The sequence below is a fragment of the Dendronephthya gigantea genome, unplaced genomic scaffold, assembly GCF_004324835.1.
Source record: "Dendronephthya gigantea isolate DGI-Jeju-01 unplaced genomic scaffold, DenGig_1.0 000007F, whole genome shotgun sequence".
Lineage (NCBI taxonomy): Eukaryota > Metazoa > Cnidaria > Anthozoa > Malacalcyonacea > Nephtheidae > Dendronephthya > Dendronephthya gigantea.
This window is the reverse complement of record NW_021163017.1, coordinates 1,456,490-1,482,036: the sequence shown is the minus strand read 5'-3', so window position 1 is coordinate 1,482,036 and position 25,547 is coordinate 1,456,490. Positions and strand designations below refer to the sequence as shown.

General features: G+C 35.0%; 3 protein-coding genes and 1 long non-coding RNA gene across 7 annotated transcripts; all 4 read left to right on the top strand.

Annotated features, from left to right (window-relative positions):
- Positions 1-2,395: 2,395 nt before the first annotated feature.
- LOC114517134 lies at positions 2,396-5,064 on the top strand. 2 transcript variants are annotated; one of them, XR_003686357.1, is made up of 4 exons: positions 2,407-2,513; positions 2,584-2,762; positions 3,326-3,734; positions 4,459-5,064. XR_003686357.1 is itself a non-coding variant. In XM_028536792.1 (3 exons), the coding sequence occupies exons 1-3, from the start codon at positions 2,462-2,464 to the stop codon at positions 4,499-4,501; spliced, it is 753 nt and encodes a 250-aa protein (XP_028392593.1). In that variant the 5' UTR covers positions 2,396-2,461; the 3' UTR covers positions 4,502-5,064. The 2 variants fall into 2 exon arrangements, 1 of the variants encoding a protein (XP_028392593.1); XM_028536792.1 differs by having other exon boundaries at positions 2,396-2,762.
- A 1,506-nt stretch (positions 5,065-6,570) lies between these two features.
- LOC114517234 lies at positions 6,571-9,976 on the top strand. Its single transcript, XM_028536890.1, has 3 exons — positions 6,571-7,073; positions 8,110-8,419; positions 9,013-9,976. Exons 1-3 carry the CDS (start codon positions 6,842-6,844, stop codon positions 9,044-9,046), a joined length of 576 nt encoding a protein of 191 aa, XP_028392691.1. The 5' UTR covers positions 6,571-6,841; the 3' UTR covers positions 9,047-9,976.
- Positions 9,977-10,443: 467 nt separating this feature from the next.
- On the top strand, positions 10,444-13,788 carry LOC114517301. The gene is made up of 3 exons (XR_003686369.1): positions 10,444-10,930; positions 12,624-13,075; positions 13,483-13,788. It is a non-coding gene; the product is annotated as an uncharacterized LOC114517301 (long non-coding RNA).
- A 3,004-nt stretch (positions 13,789-16,792) lies between these two features.
- LOC114517300 lies at positions 16,793-21,219 on the top strand. Of its 3 annotated transcripts, none has more exons than XM_028536978.1 (3): positions 16,793-17,177; positions 19,524-20,172; positions 21,081-21,219. In XM_028536978.1, exons 1-3 carry the CDS (start codon positions 16,952-16,954, stop codon positions 21,133-21,135), a joined length of 930 nt encoding a protein of 309 aa, XP_028392779.1. In that variant the 5' UTR covers positions 16,793-16,951; the 3' UTR covers positions 21,136-21,219. The 3 variants fall into 3 exon arrangements, 2 of the variants coding, with proteins under 2 accessions (XP_028392779.1, XP_028392778.1); XM_028536977.1 differs by having other exon boundaries at positions 21,078-21,219; XR_003686368.1 differs by lacking the exon at positions 16,793-17,177 and adding an exon at positions 17,330-17,539 and having other exon boundaries at positions 21,078-21,219.
- Positions 21,220-25,547: the final 4,328 nt, after the last annotated feature.

The following is a 25,547-nucleotide window of genomic DNA, read 5'->3' as shown; positions in this document are numbered from 1 at the left end:
AAGTTGAAGACAAGGACGAGTGAGCTCATACGACCGGTGAACAAGATTGTGTTGTTGGAGGAAGCTGATGGCAACCAGAACGATAAGTAGACTCTATAACATGCATGGACCTAATAGTCACAATTAGATCAATATTGTCCAGTTTGTCTCTAGTAGATAATCTGTGTTTTGTTTCAAAACTTTATGTGTTAGAACTATAGGTAAAGGCTGCTCATGGTTCCGCCTTTAAGGGGCCGGAATGTTAGTTTTGAAACACCTACTTGTAGGCAAGTTTAGTCCTAACACCTTGACGCCACGCTATCTAACGCTTAATATCAATCAGCATGCTCGTAAAATTAAATGCCTGCGGGCAGTAGATAATAGTAAAATTGCGTGACTCAAGGAAGATCAAGGCACTATTCAACGTGTTACTCCTAGTAAGAGGACATCAAAATTTATGTCGGTGGATTTAGTATAATTTAGAAATTTCTATCACGTTCGTTTGTGTACTTGTTTCGGTTTCACGTTCTACACGAAAGCAATAAAGTCAACGTCGGTGCGCGTGGAAACCAAAGTAAGTACATATTGATCTTTCTTCAGTACTAGTACAATTGTTTGTTAGTTAGGTTACTTGTAGCTTGCGTTTTAATTTGGTATTCTGAACTGGTCAAATGATTTACCACGTACAGATTTAGACTTAATTTATAGTGTATTCGATAGATTTACTTCTATTCATATAGTCGCATGTTTTTTATGATACTGCACGAACAATGAGTTATTGTGTTAATATTAAGTACTAGATAGATATTTTTTGCATTGTCATGTTATTTAGTTCGAACCGATTTCCACGATTAACAATTGCCACAATTCTGTGTCAATTCACGTCTATCAACCCCACGAACGTTTGGATTAAAGTTATAATATTTTACTTGCTCGATACTCAAATTCTGTCGAGTTCGATTTGTCTGCGCACCGTTCAACCCAAGTGTTGTCTCATTGGTTATTGCTAAGAGTTAATCGTTTCGTTCTACCATTGGGATTAACAACAGTTAATAGAATATACATGGTTTGGAGACCATATAATACTACAATACAACTCATTAACTATTTTGAGGTACATTTATGCAAAAAAAATTGTTTCTTTCTCATCACATGTCTATTGTATTTTGCACAGATAAACCAATAGCAATCTTATAATTAACATGTTTTTCAAGTCAAGGTTGATGAGCTTAGCAAGACGAATGCCATTGGTACGTTTGGCTAAATTACAATAGACATGTGACGAGAAAGGAACCATTTTTTGCATAAACGTGGACAATAACATAGTTAATTAGTTGTATTGTACTTTTATTTAGTCTCCAAACCATGTATATTCTATTAACTGTGTTTTACTCTAAACCATTTCATGGTTTTGTGGGTTCTTATCTTTAGGTCGTACATATAATCATATAATTGAGCCGCGTGCGTTTAGCCACGCTTTTCCCCCTTTTTTTTCTCAAACGTTTGAACTTTACCTCCTGTATTGACTGACTGTCATCGCAATTAATTTAAACATCGAACGAAAAGTGTTTCGCCGCGATTATAATCAATGCGGTCCTGCCGCGTACAAAGTGCAAATTCCTAAATGCCAAATATGGCGGCATATAAACCCATGCGCAAATATATATTATCAATATAATTAGATCTCACGCTAGAGAACATCCGGAAAAACATCCAAGTATATGTTACTCAGTTACTGGCTAGCCCAGCGAGAAAACATGGAAAAACACAATAAAGAACAGTATAAGACGGGGATGAAATAGCCAAAAAAGTGAAATGTTTTGGCACAAGTTAATTGCTATTTCCTAATTTCACAATTCCTTAATTATAGCGAAACTATGATTATGATTTAATGACTGAAATAATTTACCGTATGAATTACATTTTAAACAATGAAACTGTTGTACTTTCTCAAACTACGATTATACTTGGTCAATATTTACACAGCTTTAGTTTGCTATGATCTATGATGAATGTGAGCCGGTGAATGTGAGCATTATAACTCGTATTCATATTCAGAATCGTATTCACCTGCTCATGTGTGCTCTATGGTGAATGTGAGCAGGAATTCGTGGCAATTGTAAAATTGCTGTGGTCGTCATTTCTCACCGTTTCACCTTCGGGGTTTCACGGTCATGCACGTGGCTACATGTCACTATGCTGAAGAATGCATGCATGTGACAAGATATACTCGTTTACGTAATATCCGGTATGCAAAATGCTTGTGTCAGCGAAAAAATGTTCAAATTAAAGCTTAGTTTGAGGCCTAAATATATGGAAAAAATCATTTATAAATTCATTTATGATATACGAGAATTCCGGTATAAGATCTTGTTTGCTATATTGCCTATATATTTCTAACGAATGTGGTAACTATATAGTTACATTTTATCGTGACACATCGTCACAGCATGATTATAGATCATATGACACTAGCCGGTCAATGATCAGTCCGTTTCGTGCACTTGAAAGAAGACGACTGCATGAACACATGCGTGAGTATATTATATCTTTTGCCACCATGAGAAACGGTAGGAAGGTCGCTATTTTAATATTTCTCAGCAGTTTCGTGCTGCCGAGATCAACAGTAGGCGAAAAAGCCGAGGATTGCGTCAAAGAAAAGCAGTATTGGAGCAAGTCTGCCTTAAATCCAAATGGAGCTTGTGTTCGTTGTCCACCTTATTGGCAGAATTGCAATAAAGAAGCGGGCGGCGATAAAGACCGCTGTATCAAATCCTGTCGTGGTAAGTGATTGTAGCCTTTTTTACATTTAAGTTAAGTGAGGGCAAATCAGTTAAGATTTGGTGGCACTTAAGTCTTAACCCGATGTATGAGATACATTCTTAAACCCCTTAAGTATTAAAATATATGAATGCCAACCAGCATAGTTGAAGTGATAATGTTACAATTCACCAGCAACCCCTTCGCATCCTATATTTACAAATAAAATGCATACATAGTTAAGGGTTAAGTTGCTATAGGATTACCGATTATCGGACTACCCGTTAATAGAAGCTCATAAAAACGCGTGTATATTGTCAAATTATGGTGTTATTATCTAAGATATATATCATATATAATGTTGTTAATGTTGCCTGTTGTTTACTGCATATAATTGACACACGAGATTTGAATATGTCTGCTGAACTACTATAGTATTTTGAGAAAAGTGTGCTATAGGGTTCATTTCATAGATTTTGTATGCATATCAAATTACGCTTTATTGAATAACTGACTTTTGACAAACTGTTTTTATTTGTCTGAACTCATCTAAACGTTATCTCAACGTTGTATCTCGTCGTTTTAGTCAAACCAAAAACCAAACCAAAAACCAAGCCAAACAAAATGACTTCGACAACTCCTTCATACAACGATATCCGTTCAACTACTACGTCAGTGCAGTCTCAACCACAACCGACTTCGACACGAATACTTCATTCAACTTCTAGTACAATCTTGGCGTTTTCTTCACAAATATACCGAGGAAAACCGAACGACAAATCTGGTCACGATAAGCCGGGAAAGATTATTGCGATCGCTGTTCCTCTCACTGTCGTATTTCTTCTGGTCTTGTTTGCAGCTTTGGTGCGGCTGATTCAAAGCCATCGTAAACGAGCTGAAAAGGAACGATTGCGTCGCGTGGGCATTGAAGAAGATGGCAGATCTCAGAATGCACTACCCATTCAAGACACTCGTTTAGATTTAAGGCGTGGCGGGTAAGTGTATTAAATGCCAGTTTGATTTCCTTTTGTGTGTGAATATCTTTTGAACATATGATATGTGAATATATAAAAGCAGAATCATAACATTTTGAAATATAACTCTTTGTTATATTGGTGCTTTGTATTTAAAGGTGATTGCATGGTTTATTCGTAGTCACATGACTTTAAATAAATGGAATAAATGCAGTGAAAAATTGTTGCCTGCTTCATGACATAAGTAAAGCGGGTTTTAACTTTATTAGTCACTGCCAGTCTGCCACGTATACACTACGCACAAGCCGGTTGCCTTTCCATAATGTATACGTGGAAGACTAATAAAGTTATATATACAAATTATTCAAAATTGCAAAGGTTAAATCATGAACTCTAAGCGCAAAGGAATATTGTAACCTGATATATTTTGCCTTAAAAATCCTTTTGGAGCAAGTATCGCTTATATTGTCTTCAGCATGCTTACAAAGCGAAATTGAACTAGTGTAAATATTGAAAGTCCATTTTTCTTGGCTTTTGTTGACATATTCCATATTCCATAATCCATAAAAGAATGCGTAGGAATGACTTAAATTATTGTTGACGTGGAAGGGAAGTCACGAGTTGTACAACTGGTATATATAGATTTCACAAAAAATTATACATGATTAGAATGTGTATAGCTATGCTGCAATACTCGTTAATTACTTATGCATGATAATTAATATTACCGTATGTTTCTTTTAAGAACTCAAGAAACTGAAAAAGACGACATGCAGGATATAAAATAGATCATCCTAGGCCTAGCTGTGAAAAACATTTTGATATCGAGTCAGAGTATTTAAAATTTTTCCGTAGTCGGCGCAAAGCTCTGTTAGAGGGTACTAATTCTGTCCGGAGACTTATTGCACCCTGGTATATGGTGATTGCAAAGGTTGTTGACATGATGATGTCATGAACGTGGAAAGTATAGGCCTTTTTGAAATGATATTTTTAACCTCGAATGATTAGAAAAAGTACACAGAAATTGAAATTGACAGGAGAATATTGACTGGAATATAAGATGTGAAAAAGTGCACGATTTTGAAGCTTTTTAAAAGTGTTTTAAGCAGGTATATATGGCTGATTTCGTATTTCGTGTTGTTGTAGTCTTGTTATATTCTTGTATTTGAGCAAATGAAGTTAACTTCTTTTTCATTGACCTCGCAACTTAAGAAATATTAACTGGTGCAAAATGATTCTGCGATCTATAGGCGAAATTATTCTGCATGAATGTATTTCCAGTTTGTTTGTGTGAGTATTTATTATAGTAGCCGACGCAAATATGTTGTGTATTAACGATTTAATCTTGAATGAAGACATACAAATATTTACTAGAATGTTTAAATTTTAAAAATACTTTAAAGCTTTAGTATATAATAATAGTCATTATATATATTTATATGTATCAACATGCATGTGCATTTTAAAATAAAAGCTTTTTCCATCAACTGTTCCTGGCTTGAATTTGAAGTGTGAGTGTAATTCCACTCGAAATTAAGTCCTTTCAACTTGTATATATAGTCATAGAATATTTTGTCCGAAAGCTGTGATCTATCACTAAACAGATCCACGAATCCGGGTCTGTGACAAGTTGAAATCCATCTTTTTAATTTTTTTTATTATATCAAGTATATTAGGTTATTTTTTGTCGTTTCATTAGTAGATACACACGGACGTTGTAAGAAAAAATTATTAAATACATGTACACCTCACGCGGTGATAAAAAGCACCCTGTTAAAGAATATAATTATATATATATATATTATATATATATATATATATATATATATATAATATTATATATATATATATATATATTATGAACATGATTTGCTCCAAATCACACGTGAGAAACTTGCTTCTCGAGGCGACTTCGCTCCTTACGCGAAAAACTATCCGCGCACATGAGAGTAACTTGCTGAGTTAACAGCCTTGCGAGGTCTTTAGCTCAGTTAATAGCTCTCCTGTAAGGCGGGCTTAACTATTTGCTGAATTGAACACGGCTATATAGAGTTTGCAAAGTCGTATATGTGTCCTTGTATAGTCTTTATTATTTGAACTTGAAATAGATCTTTTGCGACAAATGTCGGGTGAAAGATCTATACCGTGACATGGTATACAAACGAATATGTAATAATGAAACGGCATATCCATTCTGAATTAGGTGTTTACTTGTTTAAATAAAAGGAAAATTTCTTTCTGTAATAAATAGTCTATTTTTATAGTCATAGATGAGTGGGAGTTATTCCGTCTCCCACGCATTCATGCGCCAGTTCATATCAATGCTTTCACAACAGCATGACATCGGTATCATGCAGTTTTGTCTTGAAGAAATATAACGAGAATTCATCTTCATGCAGGGTCTGTTTATCTTTCATTGCAACAGTGTAGGCGGTGATTCAAATTATAATTATATGTTTTCAAGCATTCAATTATATTTTTACATTCCCACATAAATTTCTCAACAGATCATAATGATGTGTGTCAATGCGATAAGAGTGTTACGAGATTGATCCCTAACACACTTTAGTTTAATCATATCAATTAACCTGGACGATTAACTACTGGGGTCGTTTGTATGAAAGGCGTTTAGCTTAAACGGTGGATAAGCCAAAGTTTAAAAATACTCTCGTACATCTTGTGAATGACTGAACCTGTATCTTTATGCATTTAATATGTACTTTCATTGACAATTAAACTATTTACATCGAAATATTTCAGCTCAGTTGTTCAATAAATAGATAATTTGGTTTTCCATTTTGAACTTATCCACCGTTTAAGCTAAACGCCTTTCGAACAACCGGCCCCTGCTGTTTACATGAGCCCGGTTAACCGAGATCTAAAGAAGAATGAGATGGGGTTTAATAATCTCATTGCATTAACAATCACTCGAACATAGAACCATATCTCCACGCAATCGTGTAATTGATCGCCCACATGCACTGAAATATAATAAATTATTAATCAATCATACTTGCGAGCTAAGCAGAAATAAAGACGTGGGCATTATTGTTTTACAATGCTCCGCGACCTATATTAGATTCCTTACATCGGAAAGTGTTCGCCGCGATACTATTCATCTGTCTGCTATGAGGATTGGGATTGACAGACACGTTATTCTTCCGATATTCTTCGTTTTGTTCCTGTTTCCAGGGAATTCGAAGCAAGAGAAAGAAGCGGAATGTGCGAAGGGTTCTCAATACTGGAGCAAGTCATTTCTAAATAAGAAGGGAACGTGTGTTGAATGTCCTTTATATTGGGAAAACTGCTATGATCAGCCAAAAAACGACCAAGAACGCTGTGTGGATTCCTGCCGGCATGGTAAGTTTTTTATATCCTGCTGAATGTCTTAAAGTAAACTCGTTACTTTATGTATAGATCTCTTTAGAGAGTTACAGACAAATGTGTGTCACTAGTTACTACGCTTCGCTTGCCAATAATTAAGACACATATAAATTGAATGAATTGTCACTATATATACTGTCATTGCATGACAAATAAGTATTAATTTACATTGCTCTAGTTGTAGATAAATAAACTACTCATCGACAAACTGTTTGTCGACTTTTGACGTTTTGTAAAGTCATTTACATGTTACTAGCTGTCACTGATTGCATGTGGCATTATTGTTAGCCGGCCGGGGTTGCTGTCAGTAAAGAGGTAGCTATAATAATATTTTTCATAAATGTTTAGGGGCCAAATATATCATTATAACAGATATAGCCCGATATTAATAAATTTCACTTTCCCCACACACATACATTCCCGTAAATTATAATATGTATTATTTTGCATATCTTATAAACAGACAGACTAAACTGATTAATATTTAACATGACATTGCTTTATATTCATGTACGAAGATATCGGCGTATTGGCCTATAGCTTTTGCTATTTTCAAGCCCGTTAAAGTAATATCGCGTGATACTTTATCTTGCTAATTACCTGTTTATTGAAAACAAAATATATCATGCACGATTAGCGCGCATATACGCGCCTTAATTTTTGATTCCCTATAGTTAACGTAAATGGCGTGGGCTGTTCTTAGATGGCTGTGTAGACTTGTTAGTAAGAAGGCAGTCGCCCACAAGTATAGCTACATGCTGTGACAACACTTGCGTGGGATTAACTGTGCTAGGAGGTTAGCTATAACTTGAAAAAATATCAGAGAATAAAATCAACCGTATTTTATTTCTTACACACTTACACACAGTCGTATATAGCTGCATGTGTTTATATGGCAGCCCTTCATTAACAGAATGGGGATAGACATCGACTAATTAATATAGGGCCATGCACTGATCAATATCAGTATATTGTATTTTATATAATGACTTTAATTCATCACTTAATTCAGATGTCAAATCCGCACTGGAAGTCATCTCGATATCTCCAACGAGTTCGGAGCTAAGGCATTCTTCCACAGTGTCCATATCTGTGGGAATTTCGTCATTAACTAGTTCCTCTCCACCAAAGCTTCCATCTAGCAACGAACAACCGCTATGGCTAATGTTACTTCTTGGGGGCGTTTTGTTGCTCGCGATTCTGATCATAACTGTGTTTATGGTCAAAAAATGCCGATCGCGAAAGAAAATGACTGAAAGCGAAGAAATTTTAACCCTTCAGCGACCAATTCAAGCAACCGTTTCTAATTTAAGGTTGGGAGGGTAAGTGTACTACAGCCTATGGTAGGCATGCTTTAACTGTTCTTCTATATGGTAGGCATTCCTGGTATTCTAAACATGCATACGTGCTTTTTTGTGTGACTTTTAAGTCTTGTTAGTGCCTGCATTTGTTTATTTTTTTAATCTAATTTCCATCCCACTCGGTAGGGTGTTACTCCCACCACAAGCACACACAATAACACAATAACAATTAAAACTGTTGAATATAAACTATGAAGGTTATATGAATGCATGGTGATAAATATATATCAGAGCTAGGAGTTTGGTAAATGGATATAGTAGCTATTATATTCGAGCGGAATTTATAGACAAATATACAGGGTGTATAAAAAAGGCAACACTTAATATTCTAAAATTAATATTGTTCTTAAAGCACAATAGATTTTAGCATTGGGTCGACCGGGATTGCAATAGCTTCTCTTTTGTGTTGGAAAACATTGGATATTCACGAATATTAACTGTTGCCTTTTTTATATATACACCTTTTTTATATATACACCTTTTTATATTTTTTTTATATATACATGCACCTGTATTTCATTCAATGATCTGCTTTTTGTTTGTTTCCCTGGCAGAATCCAAGATACCGAAAATGAAGACATGGTTTGATTTCAGCGATGCAACGATTCTTATCGCTCACTTATCATGAAATGATTATTCATTTTGGTAGACCTCTCTGCCTCTGGAGGCAATTAAATTTTCTTTAAATTACGCTTTCCGCGATTATGAAAAAAGTCTTTTGATTCCGCGGTTTGCAAATAAGCTTCCCCTGTACATGTTTTTTTATCAGAACACAGTGAAATAATATTTATCTAGTTTTTTAAAAAATATTTAGACAATAGTATATAGAATATTATGCACGCGCAACATGCCGTGACATTTTATTTAAATATTTGCGTGCATGCACTCAAATTTATTTGAAACAATTAAAGTATTTCTAATAAAGAATTCTTACGATTTAGCCCCTATATTGTAAGTATTGACTTACAATATTGAAGAATATATAGACTTAGGAAACTGTTGATATAACCGCATGCAAGTCTAGTGGCAATGCGGAAAGCGCGGGAAAAGGATATAATATTTAATGCATGCATGCATCAAAACTTGCTGTCATGACAAGTTAGTTACTCGTGTTTTTTCGTGGACATATACCAAACTCTATTATTAAGATTTCATCAAAATTTCATCGGATTCGTGAAAAACAATTGCGAATCGTGTTTAACGATTTTGTAGAAAAGGTGTAACTAATGCTGACTTCCGCCGGTTCGTCTGCCCGGCGAACGGGTTTTGTCTTATGCCCGCTCTTTGAAGCATATATTCATAGTTAAAATGCCATTTTGCAGTCATTTCCTATCGCCCGGTATTAATTAAAACGCATGTGTTTGTATACAAGATAATCTTTTTATTGCTTCAAAACTTTAAATTGACATTGCTCAAAAATATGACATGTCATCAAAATTAAATGTTTTAAAATTTATCTCATGATCTTAGCGAAAAACCAAGCAAAATGAATTGGCTATAGTTAGATTTATAGCATAGCTATACATTTGACATGGATGGTCACAAGGAAAGAGACCAATTCGAAAGATTTTTAGCTGGTGACTGTGAACACTAACTGTATATGTTTAAGATCAAATTTTTCATTCTGGTTCGACCCTCGCATCTATAGCTTTTGGTTTACGCAATATAAAATTAGACTGATTTGTCAGCATTTTTAAAAAGGTGGTCTAATCGATTTGTCAGCATAATTCATATAAACTTTTCGCTTCGTGCCTATTTTGAACTTTATTGCAAAGCACATTTCTTTTAAAATTACCCATGGTGGCGAAAAGCCGGCCTCCGATCCACGTAACCATTTTTAATAGGCGGTATTTTTGATGATTATATATATTATGACGTTGCATGAGCTAGCCAAGTTTATATAGGGTTTATATACCAATCATAATTTAGAATAAGCAAAAGCGCAATTTGGAAGACGTAGCGTCACAATGCGTTGTCAGTGATTTCCCTGCCCGCAAAAAACCTGTTTAACTAGATTTTTATAAACCGCATATATGGCCAAAATTATTCATGCAATTGGTTTTTAAATAAGTCTTCATTGATTGGTCATTAAGACACATGATGTCACAACACGTGTACACGATATGCATGGACATTTATACTAGACCAGGTATATATACTAAGTCGCTGGCGACTTTAACATTTATAACCAACACCTTGGCAAAGAAAGTAAAGTAAAGAAAGTTCATTTCTCCTGTATTCTTCGTCAATATACAACTATGCTGTCACACAAGTGGTTGTCAGTTCTGGCATTATTTACCTGCGTCACATTATCTTTGGAGGAAAATCCTAAAGACTGTCTTAAAGGGAAGCAATATTGGAGTACAAGTTTTATCAATCCCAGTGGCGCCTGCGTGGCCTGTCCACCGAATTATAGGAACTGTCGCAACGAGCCGTATGAAGACCAGAAGCGATGCGAAGACTCTTGCCGTGGTAAGTCAAATGATGAATTCTTTTTACATCAACTTTGCCGTGTCTGGGAAAACTTGTCATCACCAGCTAATTATCTATCACCAATCAGCATACCATGCGGCTCAGTTACGGTTCTTCTCGATATTTAGATAGAATATTGCATGGCAATACCAAACGTATTTGTCGATATATTTGTTATAATTCTCACTTAGAGAGCCATAGACCAAAGTGCTGGCAACTCATATATTGTTTACATTATATTCAAATATGACTCACAAAGCTCTTTGTTTAGAAACTTTGAGATATTCAGGATCGTTTATAGAACCAAACTATTCTTAGTTCCTTCGAACGCTTTCCAGTATTTTTGCTTACCATAAATCGTATATATAAAGCCCAATACATAACGCAATACCACAGGAAGTGTCAAATTTCCGACTGAGACAACAAAGTATGTTGTTAAAATGTGGTCTTTTAGTCATTTAGTGATATATTATGTATAATATTTTATTTATTAATTTTGTCCGTCGACGGTCGATCAAATTAAACTCGTAAGCATCAAGAAATCTATACATCTGCATTTTATAATTTATATTCATTTTGAGCGGTTAACTTATGTCGGCGTGAAAGGAAATAGCTTTATGGCTGATTTATAAGAATTGACAGCATGATTTGAATAATACGGCGATACCTATTGCCTCAAAGTTTAAGTTTAATTTGCGTCGCCGTTGGAGTTGATTCACCAGTTTTTAAAAAGTAGACTATATTAAAATTGGATAGATTAAACTAATTTACAATTTGACCAGTACAATTGATTTTATAGCCGGCGTTTATAATATCGTTAGGGTTTTTCAAGTTTCGCTGGTTACAATAGGTTGGTACATTATAATAATATGATGTAGTATTTGTAGTAGAAACACAGAAACTCGACGGGTTTTGAAAATTTGAAATATATGTGTTAAAAAGAACGATATGGTAAAGACGTGTGTCAATGCACGCATTATGCCCTGCAGAAAAAAAATGCCCCACGCAGCAAAATGGTCGCTTTACACCCACGAATTACCTCCCACACGAATTACTTGCCACAGTGCCGCATACTGTTTCATTGTTTAAGGCTTGATTTTAGAAGCTACTGATCATTTGGGCTGTTTCCATTTAAATCTAAAAACGAACTCTTAACGTTATGCGAACTCAACTTACCCATTGATTTGCTAAAAAGATATCTTCAAAGTACTAATAGTATCCGTTATGTTTTAACATTATTAACACGCATAGAAGCTTTATAAATGCAATTAAGTAATTATACAACTAGGTCAACTAGGGAGTGACGGCGAAGCGTCTTCGAGTATCTTCTCGTTTGCAACAACGGAATAGACAAAGAAAACATGTTTCGACTTGAAGGGCTGGGCAGGAGAATCATTATAATACGAACTCTTTCCAGACAAAGCTCCTTTTAGTTGGAACATCGAGAAATGTGTTTGTATATTCTAGGCAGTTGTTACTGCCGCGTTTTAAGAGATGTTTCTCTGTAAAATTATTTTTCTATATTATAATGTTCAGCTTCCGACTAAACAATCGGTTCTAGAGCTATAAGTGAGATGAACTATATAAAGCATAAAAAACGCGAAATTTCATTTAGAATTCACACTATAAGTATAAAATCAAGTTATTACAGGACTTTCATTTTAAAACATCTCTTCCTATTTTCTTCTTGTAGTTGTAGATATTACAAAGAAGGCCTCTTCTTCAAGTACAAAACTTCCTTTGCCACCAACATCTAGCTATCCTAAAGCCACCCCTTCTTCCACACGATACGTTGGATTTTATTCGGTTGCGAATATAATTGAACCGAACGAAGATGAACCTCGCTCCAATAATGATGGTGATAGAAGCCGTCATTGGCAAATATCGCTTCAGGCGGTCGTTGCATCCATTCTTTCTTCCTGTGCCGTTGTGTGCCTTGTTGTCCTGGTGTTGCTGGTTCGCGCGCGCCGGAAAAAAACAACAACAAAAGCAACGCCGAGCCGGTGGAAATAGTGGAGAAGGTCTTCCTTTAAATGAGATACCAAATAATGCCGACGAGGGACAGTGTTTGCAACCAGATATTCCTCGTCAAGAGACTGAGCCTCCTGTTCAGTGCGCTACCACATCCACCTCAGGGATTGTCGGGTAAGTTCAAAGTTATGTTTTAGTTGATGTTAAACTGCACGTTGTAACAATGTGAAATCAGTTTTCATACGTATAGCTTGAGTGAAATAAATTGGATCATATAGTGCATAGTCATAATCGGCATATATATTCTTATATACTATATACTATCTTAAACCCTAAAGCCACGGACATGTCTTAATAGTGTGTCTGAAATTCAAAACACAATTCCTTGAAATCACTTGTAATGAGTATATATCCTATATACATAGAACGAACGATTACGATACGGTTATGATACATATATAATGTATGAATGTTTAAGTTACAATAAGATGCTATAATCATCTGACGGTGCATGCGTATCAGCATACCTTGACAAAATGTGGGCGTTTTAAAAAGGCGAATATTTATATCTTTGTTTCCAGAATCCAGGAGGAAGACAATTTTCAGTCATCTTTGAACATCCAGACTGAAAATGAGAATTGAAAAGGCAAAGAATTAGGAACACAATTTTTAGTCATCTGTGAACATCCAGACTGAAAATGAGCATTAAAAAGGAAAAGGAGGAAAACAATTTTCAGTCATCTTTGAACATCCAGACTGAAAATGAGCATCAAAAAGGCAAAAGGAAAATACGATTCGATATTAGTGTATATGGAAAATTTTTATTCACCGTATACATGCATGTACCGAATAACACGCTGGACTTTATACCATGTACATAAAGAAAATTTTCGCAATATTTGCAGTATTTATTAGTCATTGTAAAAAATATTTAACTATTTTCAATTATAGTATTTCACTATATATTTATAGAAAAAACAAATATTTAAATATTTTTTCATGCCATTGTAATAATATATGCGCTCAAAATTATCAATATATATACAGTTTATTGAAACTTTTTTTAATTCATTTGAAAAGTTATAAAGCTATGCAAAGTAGCTGCTCTGCCTGCTCATATATTATTTGTTATACGTACTAATATTGCTTTGATGGATTGTTTTGCATATGCATACACCGGCCTTTGTGTGTGACCACTTTTTCCTGATATCCGATTTCCCTTTTTAACAAAGCTGAAGTAGCTAGTCATGCACGCTTAATTTAAAGATGCTATCTATATGTGTCGCAATGTAAACAAACGCTTTTTTACGTTCTGAACTTTTATATTTTAGTTCGAAATACGATGAACTGCCTGCGTGTATCTCACACATTATATTTGTTCGCTATGGTTTTGAAGATGAAAATAAATATATACTATAAATATAGAGTTTTTGTCCAAAAAAATAAAAAATGCGCAATTTATAGCATTTTTAAAATTGTTATATGACCAGAAACGATCCCAAAACCTGACTGAACATAAGTCATTATAACTTTAAAATCGGTTTTGGACTCTCAAGTACCGAATTTGCCCTCGCAGCATAATATAGTCTGTCGAGTGACGACAGGAATATTTGTCATTTTCAATGCGCGAACAGCCAAACTTAGTGTAAATGAATGAATGACTTCAAGTTCCGCTTCAGCTAATTGTGATTAAAGTGCTGCTTTCTTAAAAATATGTAAAATACCCAAACTCTTGCGAAAATTTTGTGATCCGTCCGCAGCATAAAGATCGTAACGCATGCAGAGTCAATACATACAGTCTAATATTATACCTGGAAAATATAGGGTATCTATATATATAGAATATTGAATGTATACAAGGTTTTGATAAACATCCATGTACTGAGATAAAACTGTTGCGATTTATAAAAGATAAATACATGGATGCACACTGCACAATATATGCATGCATGGTGTAGCCTAAAGTCGTATATTTGCTATACCCAATCTGATACATTAAAAATATATACTTGATTTTGTTGATTAGGTTATCAAATGTAATATGTCTGTATGCATGTATATATGAAGTGATATACATGCAATAGGTACTTTTATTAGATCGATATTCTCTGAATTTCTGCTATATTTACTGCGAAAAATACTCAAGTACTAGCTGAACAGTATATATAATTATACTTGACGCGCTATTTACGCTGGTTAATGATAACTCCGCCCGAAATATATTACACCCAGAAATGACAAATAATAAAGGCATACGGTATATAATACTTATAATACTATATGGTATAGTGGTATATAATACTTAATAGTAGGTTTCGCTTCACTGTTTGTCACAATAAAGACCGTTTCAGACTTCGAGCTTTTCATGTGCCGAATCAAATGCAAATGAACAATCGACGTCTGAAATAGACCTTAATTTGCCAAAATATGTGGATTACCAGTCATATATCTCAACTAAAAGAGCTATCAAAAGTTTAGGTATAATGTCATGGAATATCAAACACTGTCAAAAACTCTGGGTTGGTTTGCTCATATTAGTCAAATAGACTTTGCATATATACTATATAATTTATATATATATATATATATATATAATATATATATATATATATATATATATATTTTCAACTCCGCTTATTCTAGAAGATAAAGTCTCCATGCATGCATTTTAATTAAAAGGAATGCATGTATACAATGTTTTTACAACTGTTTAAAAAGGAAGATAAGTGTTTTCCTGCCTGCTTCCTGTTATTGAGTTTGTGTTTTTGAAAAGTATAAGTATAGCCTGGTGTTTTTTATAAGTATTTCCGTTCTTTGAAAAGTTTCGATTTTTTGCTTGCCTAAGCTATATATTATATCATGCAGTTTTATGGGATTTAAGTTAATTCAAATTAAGTTACTCTAATTTTGACCAAACCTTTACATCTTCATTGTTTATATAATTTATAATGATAGAGTAAGCCCCTAAACGTCCTCTCTACGTGTTGTTTAATAAAAGTTTGATTGAAGGCTATTTTCCACGTTTTTCATATACGCATGTATACACGCACGTAAAAGTCTAAATCCTTATATACATGTCACCTTTGAAAAAAATAAGTGAATAAATCGAAGGAACTTAGTTTTCTGGCTATTTTATTATGCAGTAGTTGACCTAGATGTTAAATAATAAACTGAATTTAAAAGCATTTAAAATTTTCCGTACGTGTACGTGCGTATATAAGACTGAAACGCACAAGTGGAAAGTATAGGCTTATAAAGCCCCATCTTCAGTGCATGGTCTATAATTATATTAACTGTTAAGTTTGTTATATGACAGACGTATATAGCTATTATATATAAACCTTGTTTATATCGCCTGCACTCCCATCACAAATTATAACTTAGGTTCGTAAGTTTTACTAAGTATAATGCCAAGATTACAATGTTTACTGAATAAGAACTAAGAATATGTAAATATATAAGTGAGAAAATGGCTGGTTCCCCGACGTCGTGATCAAAATAAATTATTAACAATATTGTGTCAAACCAGTGTAAAAATGTATGGCGATCAATGTAATGTTGCATGCTATCTGCCAGCTAGGTTATTATTTTATTCAATCTGTTTTATATCCCGCGTTTCCAGTGACAGTACAATAGTGTGACTTTGTAAAGTCTTAATAAATTTATCGTTATATTCTAAGTTCAAAATTGTCGAAAAAGGTTGTCATCGATGCAGGGATCATATGAAGGCACGAAATCAGATTATCGCGGTTGTTGTTGTCTTGTTGACCAGTAAAAAAAGCATGCAGCAAGTGAACGTGGTTAAACCAGAATTTTGGGAATGCATTGTTCAATTATATTTTTCCGGTTTGGCGTTCGCCCAGGCCGAGGTGGTATATATTTGTTATTTAATAAAACATGATTGCATCATTTCGAATTATGATGTAATTATTTAATTCTGCTGAAGATTTTATTGGTTAATGGAAACACTACATTATATAAGCGGGGTAGAATACCAAAACATTGATATTTGCATTTGACATTCTTTAACGGCACATCATTCTCAGTTATATGTCACTGACACACGCAGTTATGTACATTCAAAGAATTCTTACGTTCTTTTGTTCTGTGGTTTTATCATTGCAAGCGAAACCCGACGACTGTATCCGTGGGAAGCAGTACCTTAGTACAACTCTCGTAGAAAGTGGTGAGTGCGTCGAATGCCCACCAAATTGGAAAACCTGTTACGACCAGCCGTATGAAGATCAAAAGCGCTGTGCTGACTGGTGCCGTCGTGGTAAGACTTTCTAGTAAAAAATTGATACAGATATTTTAACTAAATGCCTTAACAGTGTCTATCTCACCATGCCCTATCGTGTTATGTTATCCCAGCGGCAATAAGAAAACATCGCGCTAGCCCGGTTCGAATCGTAGAGCGTCGACTTTAGAGGTATGTCGCTTATGCGAGATTATATATACTGGCTTGCGAAGCACTGTTGTTGTTTTGTCATGTAAAGAAAGCATGTTTTCTTCCCCACAATAAACCACCTTATATGTTTGGAAGATTTGGAAATACTGTATGTAGCTATATCAGTGAAAACTGCGGATATTCCTGGTCATAACACCGATATTTGACTGCCTCCTTATATATAACCTAAGGTATTTATACTTTACTGGTCGCTATATGAAACGCTATATATATAGTTATATATACCATAACATGGGTGATTAATTTACACTTCTCGACTATATCAGTTGCTGGAGAAAATATACTACATATAAGTGTGTGCTATATTCCGTATATACTGTATATGCTATGGCAACTGTAACTATACATATATATATTATTGCATCTATTATTGACATTGTATTTGCTCGTCAACCAAAGTCAAGTCGTACCCAGCGACAAAGCTGTGTAATATTTTGATCAGAATTACTTATATACAGAGAGAGAAGATATAGATGTATGGTAATAACTAATCAGAACTAAAGTTTCAAGGAAACATTCATTATATACAAACGTGCATATCAGCACGTACCAGCTGCACGCCAGACGAGATTGCCAACCTAAGCACATTTTGAAAACTTACATGCGTCAAAAGAAATGCCTTCCCAGCCGATCCAGCACGCTCCTTTGATTTCTGTACTAAATTTCTGTCGAATCGTTCAAAATATATTTCAAACAAATACATATTTTAGGTTTTCATTTAGTTTCGAATATTTCTATAAATTCTTAATTGCATATGTACTCGAGTATGCAAATTTTCAGTTTTTGACGTTTCATCTTTACTTTAGTCTTTACTGATCAAATTTTGTTTATATTACTGCATGCATGTTGAATATTTAAATGCCACTCATCAATTTTCCTTCGCATGTATGTACGTATATACAGTTGTAACTTATGAACGTGTAGACAAATAATAATGCATACATGTAAAAGATTCCATTGCGTGTACCGTTGCCATGAACGCGATCATATTTGTGTTTTTAAATATCCTTCTTCATTGTTATTGTTGCCTAGACGTCGGTTGTTCTAAAAATTGTCTAAATTCCTTTGATGCATATTACACTGAATAGCAAATAATTAAGAAATAGTAGTGGTGGGCGATACCGATACCAAAGTATCGATACTTCCGATACTCAGAACTCAAAAGCTGGTATCGATACTTTTGTAAAATATCGATGTTTCGATACTTGTCATGTGGTCAAACTATTGTTAATATTTGATGTTACATGAAGTTCTTCTATTAATGTTTTCATGAGTACAGTTTTATTTCCAGTCATTTTCCAGGTGTTTTTTTCATGCAATCTTTTTTGTAAAATTACTCAAATGGCCTAAATGGCATCTATATCGAATGCTCGTCCACAAAGTGTAGTCTAGGATTATTTTGAAAAGTTAGATACCAGTGAAGAATGATTATTGTTGTAAGAATACATTACATTTACTGATAGTATGTGTATTTTTGTGTCTAATGACAAGTATCGGTATCGAAAAAGTATCGATACCAGTGGTATCGATGAAAAAGTACTTGGTGTCGTATCGAAATCGATACTCACGGTATCGCCCACCACTAAGAAATAGAAAACATTTTCTGTGTTTCTATACAGTTATAGAAACACGCGTGGGAGTTTGGGAGAACGAGAAATAATCAGTGGGAAAACGAGCCCGTAGGGCGAGTTTTTCCACGTTATTTCGAGTTCTCTCAAACTCCCACAAGTGTTTCTATAACTGTATAGAAACACAGGAAAAAATGTTTTCTATTTCTTTTATAATATAACTCAATAAAAAGATTTTGTACAAATATTATGATTCGATTCAATTACAAATTCTCATTACATCGCTTCGCTTGTCAAGTACGGCGGGAAAATTCCCGTGTTTCTATACAGTTATAGAAACACGCTTCTCGACCAATCAGCACGCGCGTACTATAAATGTTATATTATAATTCATCATTTAGGTATTGAGAAATGAGAAACTCCAGTCTCCATGGCCACAAGTTATTTAATCGAACAATTAAAACAAAATACCGCAAAAGGCAGACCATGCATATAACAATCATCGCTAATTTTATATATGGCGAAAAATTTACTTGTGAAAGGTTTCCTTACTAATTACTATATTTGTACATTTTCTTTTCAAAAGTACCAGACAAATCCTCCAGTACGGAAAGTACAAGTCCACTTTCGGCAGAAACATCAACGGAAGTACCCAAAATAACTGGTAAATTTCCAAAAGCCACCCTCTCTCCTACCGCGACACCCTTGGTGGGGTACCCTTCTGTTGTACCCAAAGGTGAAGTGAACGAGGATGAACCTGACAGTAATGATATTACTGCTAAAAGTTCTCGCGCACCAGCATGGCTTTATATCGTTGTGTCGGTTACTTCTCTATGCGCGATCACGTCCGTGATTTCCCTGGTGTTATTGCTACGAGCGCGGAAGAGATCTAAAATACGGAATCGAGGCGAAGTTGGAGGAGATGAAAGAGAGGAGGAATTTCCTTTACACGAGATTCCACCTGAAAACGATGCGGAAGGACAACGTTTACAACCAAACGACGAAGAAGACCAGCGTTTACCAGCAAATGCTGATGAGGAACAAGGACTTCTACAGCCCGATAATGGCGGAGAGCAGAATCCACGAAGGCAGAATCACGAGGAACTGGGTTTGCAGCCGACTGAAAGGTATTTACACTGGCCTAATCCCGATGTTGAGGAATATGTGGCACGTCAGGAAACCCAGCCTCCTGTTCAGTGCTGTACTTCATCTAGGCCTACTTCAACGATATCAGGGTGAGTGTGCATGTACAGGGTGTCTCAAAAAAAACGCAACCACTTAAATATGCAAGAATATTAATATTGTTCGGGTTTGCACCATAGTTCAGCTAAAATGACTTTTAGCATTGTAAATGAAGGATTAAGAGCCATTTTTAATTCCCAGAAGTGCTTATCTATTGCGCTTTGGAGCTGTATTAATGTTCTGCATATTTAAGTGGTTGCGTTTTTTTTGAGACACCCTGTATAAGACAATGAACGCGAGTTATTCTCTTCATAGGTGTATGTTTCGCAATATTTTGATCCTAACCGTGACCTTGTCGATTAGCTATATTTTTCAGTCTTAAAAGATCCTCAATGTTCGTGACCTTATAATGACTCGACGTTTTAAACATAATGGCCTGTCAGACATGGAGAGGTTTTCTTCACTCTCTATCAAATTGAGATTAAGAGATCAGACCTGAGTTAACTGACGTTAAGTGGCTTAAAAAATTTAATAATGAAAACATTTTTCGGTATTGTTTTCAAAGCTATATATAAGTCAAGTCAATAAGCTCTAATTACACTAGCATTGTTGCATGTACTCTTATTCCATGAGATGCGTGAGGGTTTTAGGTAAATAACTGATTTACGGCTGTCACATTACTATAAGGTTTTTATTTAAATAATTGCTTAAATTATGATTACATTACAAACCATTGTCGGTGTTAACATGCAAGTGATTCCCTTGTCCACATGATCCTCCTCATGAAATCAACCCGTGGATAATTGAGCCCTTCATTTCTTGATGTACATCATCACTCGTAAAGCTAATATATTAGTGTATGGTTTACCAGGCACGCATGCAATAATGCATACAGAATATATATTGCAATATGCAAGTGCAAAATGCAAAAAAAATATAAATCTTTCTTTGCTTTAAGAAGTCAAGAGGAAGGGAATTCATCATCTCTGAACATACAGGCTGAAGTTGAAAATTAGGACGATCCATTGGAGATACACTACTTTATTTTTGCTGTACATATTTTGTATATTTAGGGGGGGTTAGATTTATATTAATTAAATCATTTAAAATAATAATGAAGCTTTAACCTGCTGTTTTTGCTCATTATTCTTGTGTAGATTTTTTCTAGTTGAAACACTAAAAGAATCAGTGAATCCTCAATAAAACTAAGTTAGACTAAATCACTAGGAGATACATTAATATTTCAATTGATACACTTGCAAGTTATTCCGATTTCTTGATATGGATTTAGCCAGCTAATCTTATCATCTTTTAAACGATTTCTTATCCGGGGTTAATATTATTATAAATAGATCATTTTAGTAAAGGGATTTTCAGTAACTATTCAGATCCTGAAGGGACCATGTGCATGCGCGTCTTTCCTTCTCTCATATTCGGTGTTCACGGAAATTTACGCTCCATCAAAATATTTCCTTTACTTGATCCTCGCAAACTTACTCTGCATGTGTTAGATCTTTACCATAAGGAATTCGCCTGAAGACGGTTATTCGCCTTGAATGCGTGAGGTCTAGATTTTAAATGTTTGTATAACCTCTTGTATGACTCTTTTCCAAAACAAAGACAGATTTAATGATCAGTCAAAGTAGAAAAATTCATTAATTTGCACAACGCACAGCTTGCAAGGCGATGACAGCACAGTTTATCCGTGACGAAAAGATTATCGAACAGCTTGAAAACATGACTGCATCAGTGTTAGTAATAATTAATAACATTGATTTTACCTACAATCAGTCTGTTGATGATAACTTCACATTGTTCAATATGATTGATGTAAAGTATATTCATCTGAGACAATTAACTTCAAATTGGTCACTTCAGTAAACTGTTATTGCAGTCTGATGTCTATACTACTAGAATAATCGGACATATGTTCACGGGACTAATTCGTGTGTTTAATTAAGTGTGCTTAGTGAAGACGAACAACAACAACAATGCGAAAACATGCCCGCATGAAAAATTTGTGTGTGTTTCCACCCAGGCGCCCACTATGCGCATGTGCGGCTCTATTTCGATGATCTTTTATCCAATTAGCCGCTAACACGACATCATGCAAAGGTATACATGTCTTGGGAGACTTTGATTTTCCCTTTTGTCTCGTGATACGCGCAAAGACATAGAGTGTTCTATTATGGTTACCATATGTGTCATTCTAATTAGAATTCATAATACTTTACCATGTATAAAGCCACAACACGTGACTTATTATGGCTCATTTCATAGGCTAAAATGCTTATGAATTATTAAGAGTAAGATATACTACTCTGTTACACGGTGTTACACATGGTTTTCCACTATTTTAATTGAATCTCACAGTATTAAGTAGGGTTGCGCAGTATTCCACGTGTTACAATGTCGGTGTTACAATGTGTTTCAGTGTACGTGTCACTTAGTTTTACACATAATTAAGTCAACTATATAGTGTTACACAATGCTATAGTATTTGGTAACGAAAAGTATTTGGATTGAAAACTTAGGATTAGTTGCAAAATAGGTTGTGAGTAGTGTTTATGTGACCCTAGCTAATGGATATGCCCGCCGCATGCGAAATAATAAAATCTTATGAATATTTGTTGTCAAAATTAATTGTTCCTTTTCTCCTGAAATGTTAGTTGCATCCTCAGTCGATACAATGAACTTTAGTCACGATAGTTTACTGAGACTGCAGCCAGGAAGTACATAACCGAGTCCAAAATAAAAACCAATGCCGCCAAAAAGCCAAGTGCCTAAAAAGATAAATTAATATACTGACATATAAGTGCTGCTGAAAAATTATCAACTTTCTGGACGTGTGCTTCGGCGAAGGAATTTTGATTTTAGTGACTGGTTGGCGACACTATCAGGAAGTTGATGATTTTTTTTGGGAATGATCGATGCAATATCAGTATCGAGAATGCTAGAATGGCTATATTTAACATATAATATAATAATATAACATACGGTGAATACGTCAAATTTGACAAATGGGGCATTAGGGGAATACAGTGAGGGCTATTAGCTATAATTAGTTATCATGAAATGGTAGGTCAATCAAGCTGCTCCGAAGGTCGAATGGGGGATTGGTAATAGCGCTAGTGACAGGTTGATCAAGGGGATGTTTTTGGAATGAAGTTTTCATTTCCGCCTAAAAACAGTCCCATGATGCAATTTTCAATTTCGGCATGACCTATTGACGCCATCTTAGTTTGTCAGGATGGAAGTACGTAAAACGTTAGGCAAGATATTTATAACCAACAGTAAGTAACTTACCGCTCCTCCAATGAGGTAACCGCAGGCAAACGTTGCGCTGTTGTCGTTTTCTAACATCTGACACAACGACTTGTTTTCGAATATCTCTAGCGGATTTTCAAATGCTTCGGCGGTTCTTGTGAGGAGGGCACTGGAAATGAGTAAATGCAGCGACCAGACTATATGAAGGTGGGCAATCTAAAATCACAAATCTTTGCGTAAGGTTTCAAAATCTATATAGTTCTTTTAGAAGTAGTTACTACTGTAAGTTTCGTGGTCAATAACGTTTGCTTTTAAATTGACTGAAATTGCATAAACAGTCAACAACTCACAGTTCACCAGTCCCAAATGATTTTCGACAGTGTTAAAGTTTAATGTTGGACATTTTAAACTTACAATATGTCTTCGTGAATATTTCTCGTGAATTCTTGTGAATAAAATGGGTAACATCGTAATGCTTATGACCAATCCTCCGAAGGTGGCGTATAAGAAAAATTCGTGTCTCCCAAGGTACCCATAAATTGACGGATCGACGGCGACGAACGGGCGGACAAAATTCGCAACTTCACTCATATTTTTTCCCACGAAAATTGTTGCTAACATAAGTGGAACCTAAAAGGTTTTGAATAAGCGATTGTGCGGTGTTATAAAACGTAGGTCTGTGAACGCTTGTCGTATAGTTGAAACGAAACCCCTGCCACATTGATTTGAATTTGAAAAATTCGCAAAATCCTTAACTTGAAAAGGCCTATATATGATAATCAGAATAATTTGATTCTACGGTTCCTTACTACAGACTAGCAGTCCAATTAATTCCATATATAGTTTCTCATGCAGACCATGGGGTATAACATGCAGGGCTGTAGCCAAACCGTTCGATTGGGGGAGGGGAGGTGCATCTATTTTCATTTATCCATGTTTCACCCCGTATATATCGATGCAATTATTTATTACATGCGTATAGGGATTTATGCAAAGCAGAATGATGAGAAAAAAATCGTATTCACTGTGTTGATTAATTTCATGCAATTTGGTTGAACGTACGATATTCTTCACACGTGAGAAATTGTCGTATGTCATTTTGGCGGCAATTTGTTTACATTTTTTTTTCAAGATGGCGTCGAAATATAGAAGTGAAATTCAAAACATAATTCTCATATTCAAGATTATTTCACATTCAGCACATTCTCAAATCTTTCAGAAAGAATATCTAACTTCTATTGAACACAATTACAAAGAAAATGAACGGTAATAAATATGTTTTGATGTATAAAATTTCGATTTTTGTTGCCGGCGCTCTGTTTTTGTATATTAATTAAAAGCGTGTCGTTGTCAAATTGATCTCTATATACACATTTAATGAACGAATTACTTCATGGTTGGCTCGTTTGTACGATTTTTATTATGAACTCGTTGTGAAGGATCGCAAACTCACTCGTTCGCTACCCTCACTCGTTCGTTTTGCGATCCTTCACAACTCGTGCATAAAAATCACAGGCGTACGCACTCGCCAACCATGAAGTAATCTCTATATATATGTATAGCTATATACACATCAAATACGATATCGACACAGGTTTGCTTACAGTTTCAATAACTTTCAGTACAATCGATAATATCCAGTACTCCATATTCAGTATTATCTAAAGAGATGAGATTTTAGCAGAATTCAGGGGCCGGTTGTATAAAAAGGCAGTTAACTATAGTTAGTGGCAGAACTGACCAATCAGAGTTATGTATTTGTGAGTTAACTAGGATCTAACTAGGCAAAATGTAGTTAAAAGTTTTATACAACCGGCCCCAGGTTAAGACACTTGCTCTGAACTATCGTCTATATAATATGGGATTGGCATTTTTAAAAAGAGGTATCACTCCAGTTGTAATTATAGAGTTCATCGCATGGTTATACTGAGAGCTATTCTTTGTTTGCATATACAATATTTATGACATAATTCTGTAATTAGGCACAATAGTGGAATTTATAACTTAAAATTCTGGAGAAACCATAACACAGAGTGATTTTAATCGATAAATACATGCATGTTGTTATTAAAATTTTGGCGATCTCCTGAAAACACCGTTTAAAACATGATCGAACGACTAAAATCGTTGTGTGTGTGCTTGCTTAAACACGATGGAATTA

What these genes read in the sequence shown, in the direction of transcription:
- LOC114517134 (XM_028536792.1), top strand. Translation starts at nt 2,462, where the DNA reads ATGATCAGTCCGTTTCGTGCACTTGAAAGAAGACGACTGCATGAACAC. An exon ending in CTGTATCAAATCCTGTCGTG is followed by an intron (nt 2,763 to 3,325) that starts GTAAGTGATTGT and finishes TCGTCGTTTTAG; the next exon opens with TCAAACCAAAAACCAAACCA. An exon ending in TTAGATTTAAGGCGTGGCGG is followed by an intron (nt 3,735 to 4,458) that starts GTAAGTGTATTA and finishes GTTTCTTTTAAG; the next exon opens with AACTCAAGAAACTGAAAAAG.
- LOC114517234 (XM_028536890.1), top strand. Translation starts at nt 6,842, where the DNA reads ATGAGGATTGGGATTGACAGACACGTTATTCTTCCGATATTCTTCGTT. An exon ending in TGTGGATTCCTGCCGGCATG is followed by an intron (nt 7,074 to 8,109) that starts GTAAGTTTTTTA and finishes CACTTAATTCAG; the next exon opens with ATGTCAAATCCGCACTGGAA. An exon ending in TCTAATTTAAGGTTGGGAGG is followed by an intron (nt 8,420 to 9,012) that starts GTAAGTGTACTA and finishes TTTCCCTGGCAG; the next exon opens with AATCCAAGATACCGAAAATG.
- LOC114517300 (XM_028536977.1), top strand. Translation starts at nt 16,952, where the DNA reads ATGTCACTGACACACGCAGTTATGTACATTCAAAGAATTCTTACGTTC. An exon ending in TGCTGACTGGTGCCGTCGTG is followed by an intron (nt 17,178 to 19,523) that starts GTAAGACTTTCT and finishes TCTTTTCAAAAG; the next exon opens with TACCAGACAAATCCTCCAGT. An exon ending in CCTACTTCAACGATATCAGG is followed by an intron (nt 20,173 to 21,077) that starts GTGAGTGTGCAT and finishes CTTTGCTTTAAG; the next exon opens with AAGTCAAGAGGAAGGGAATT.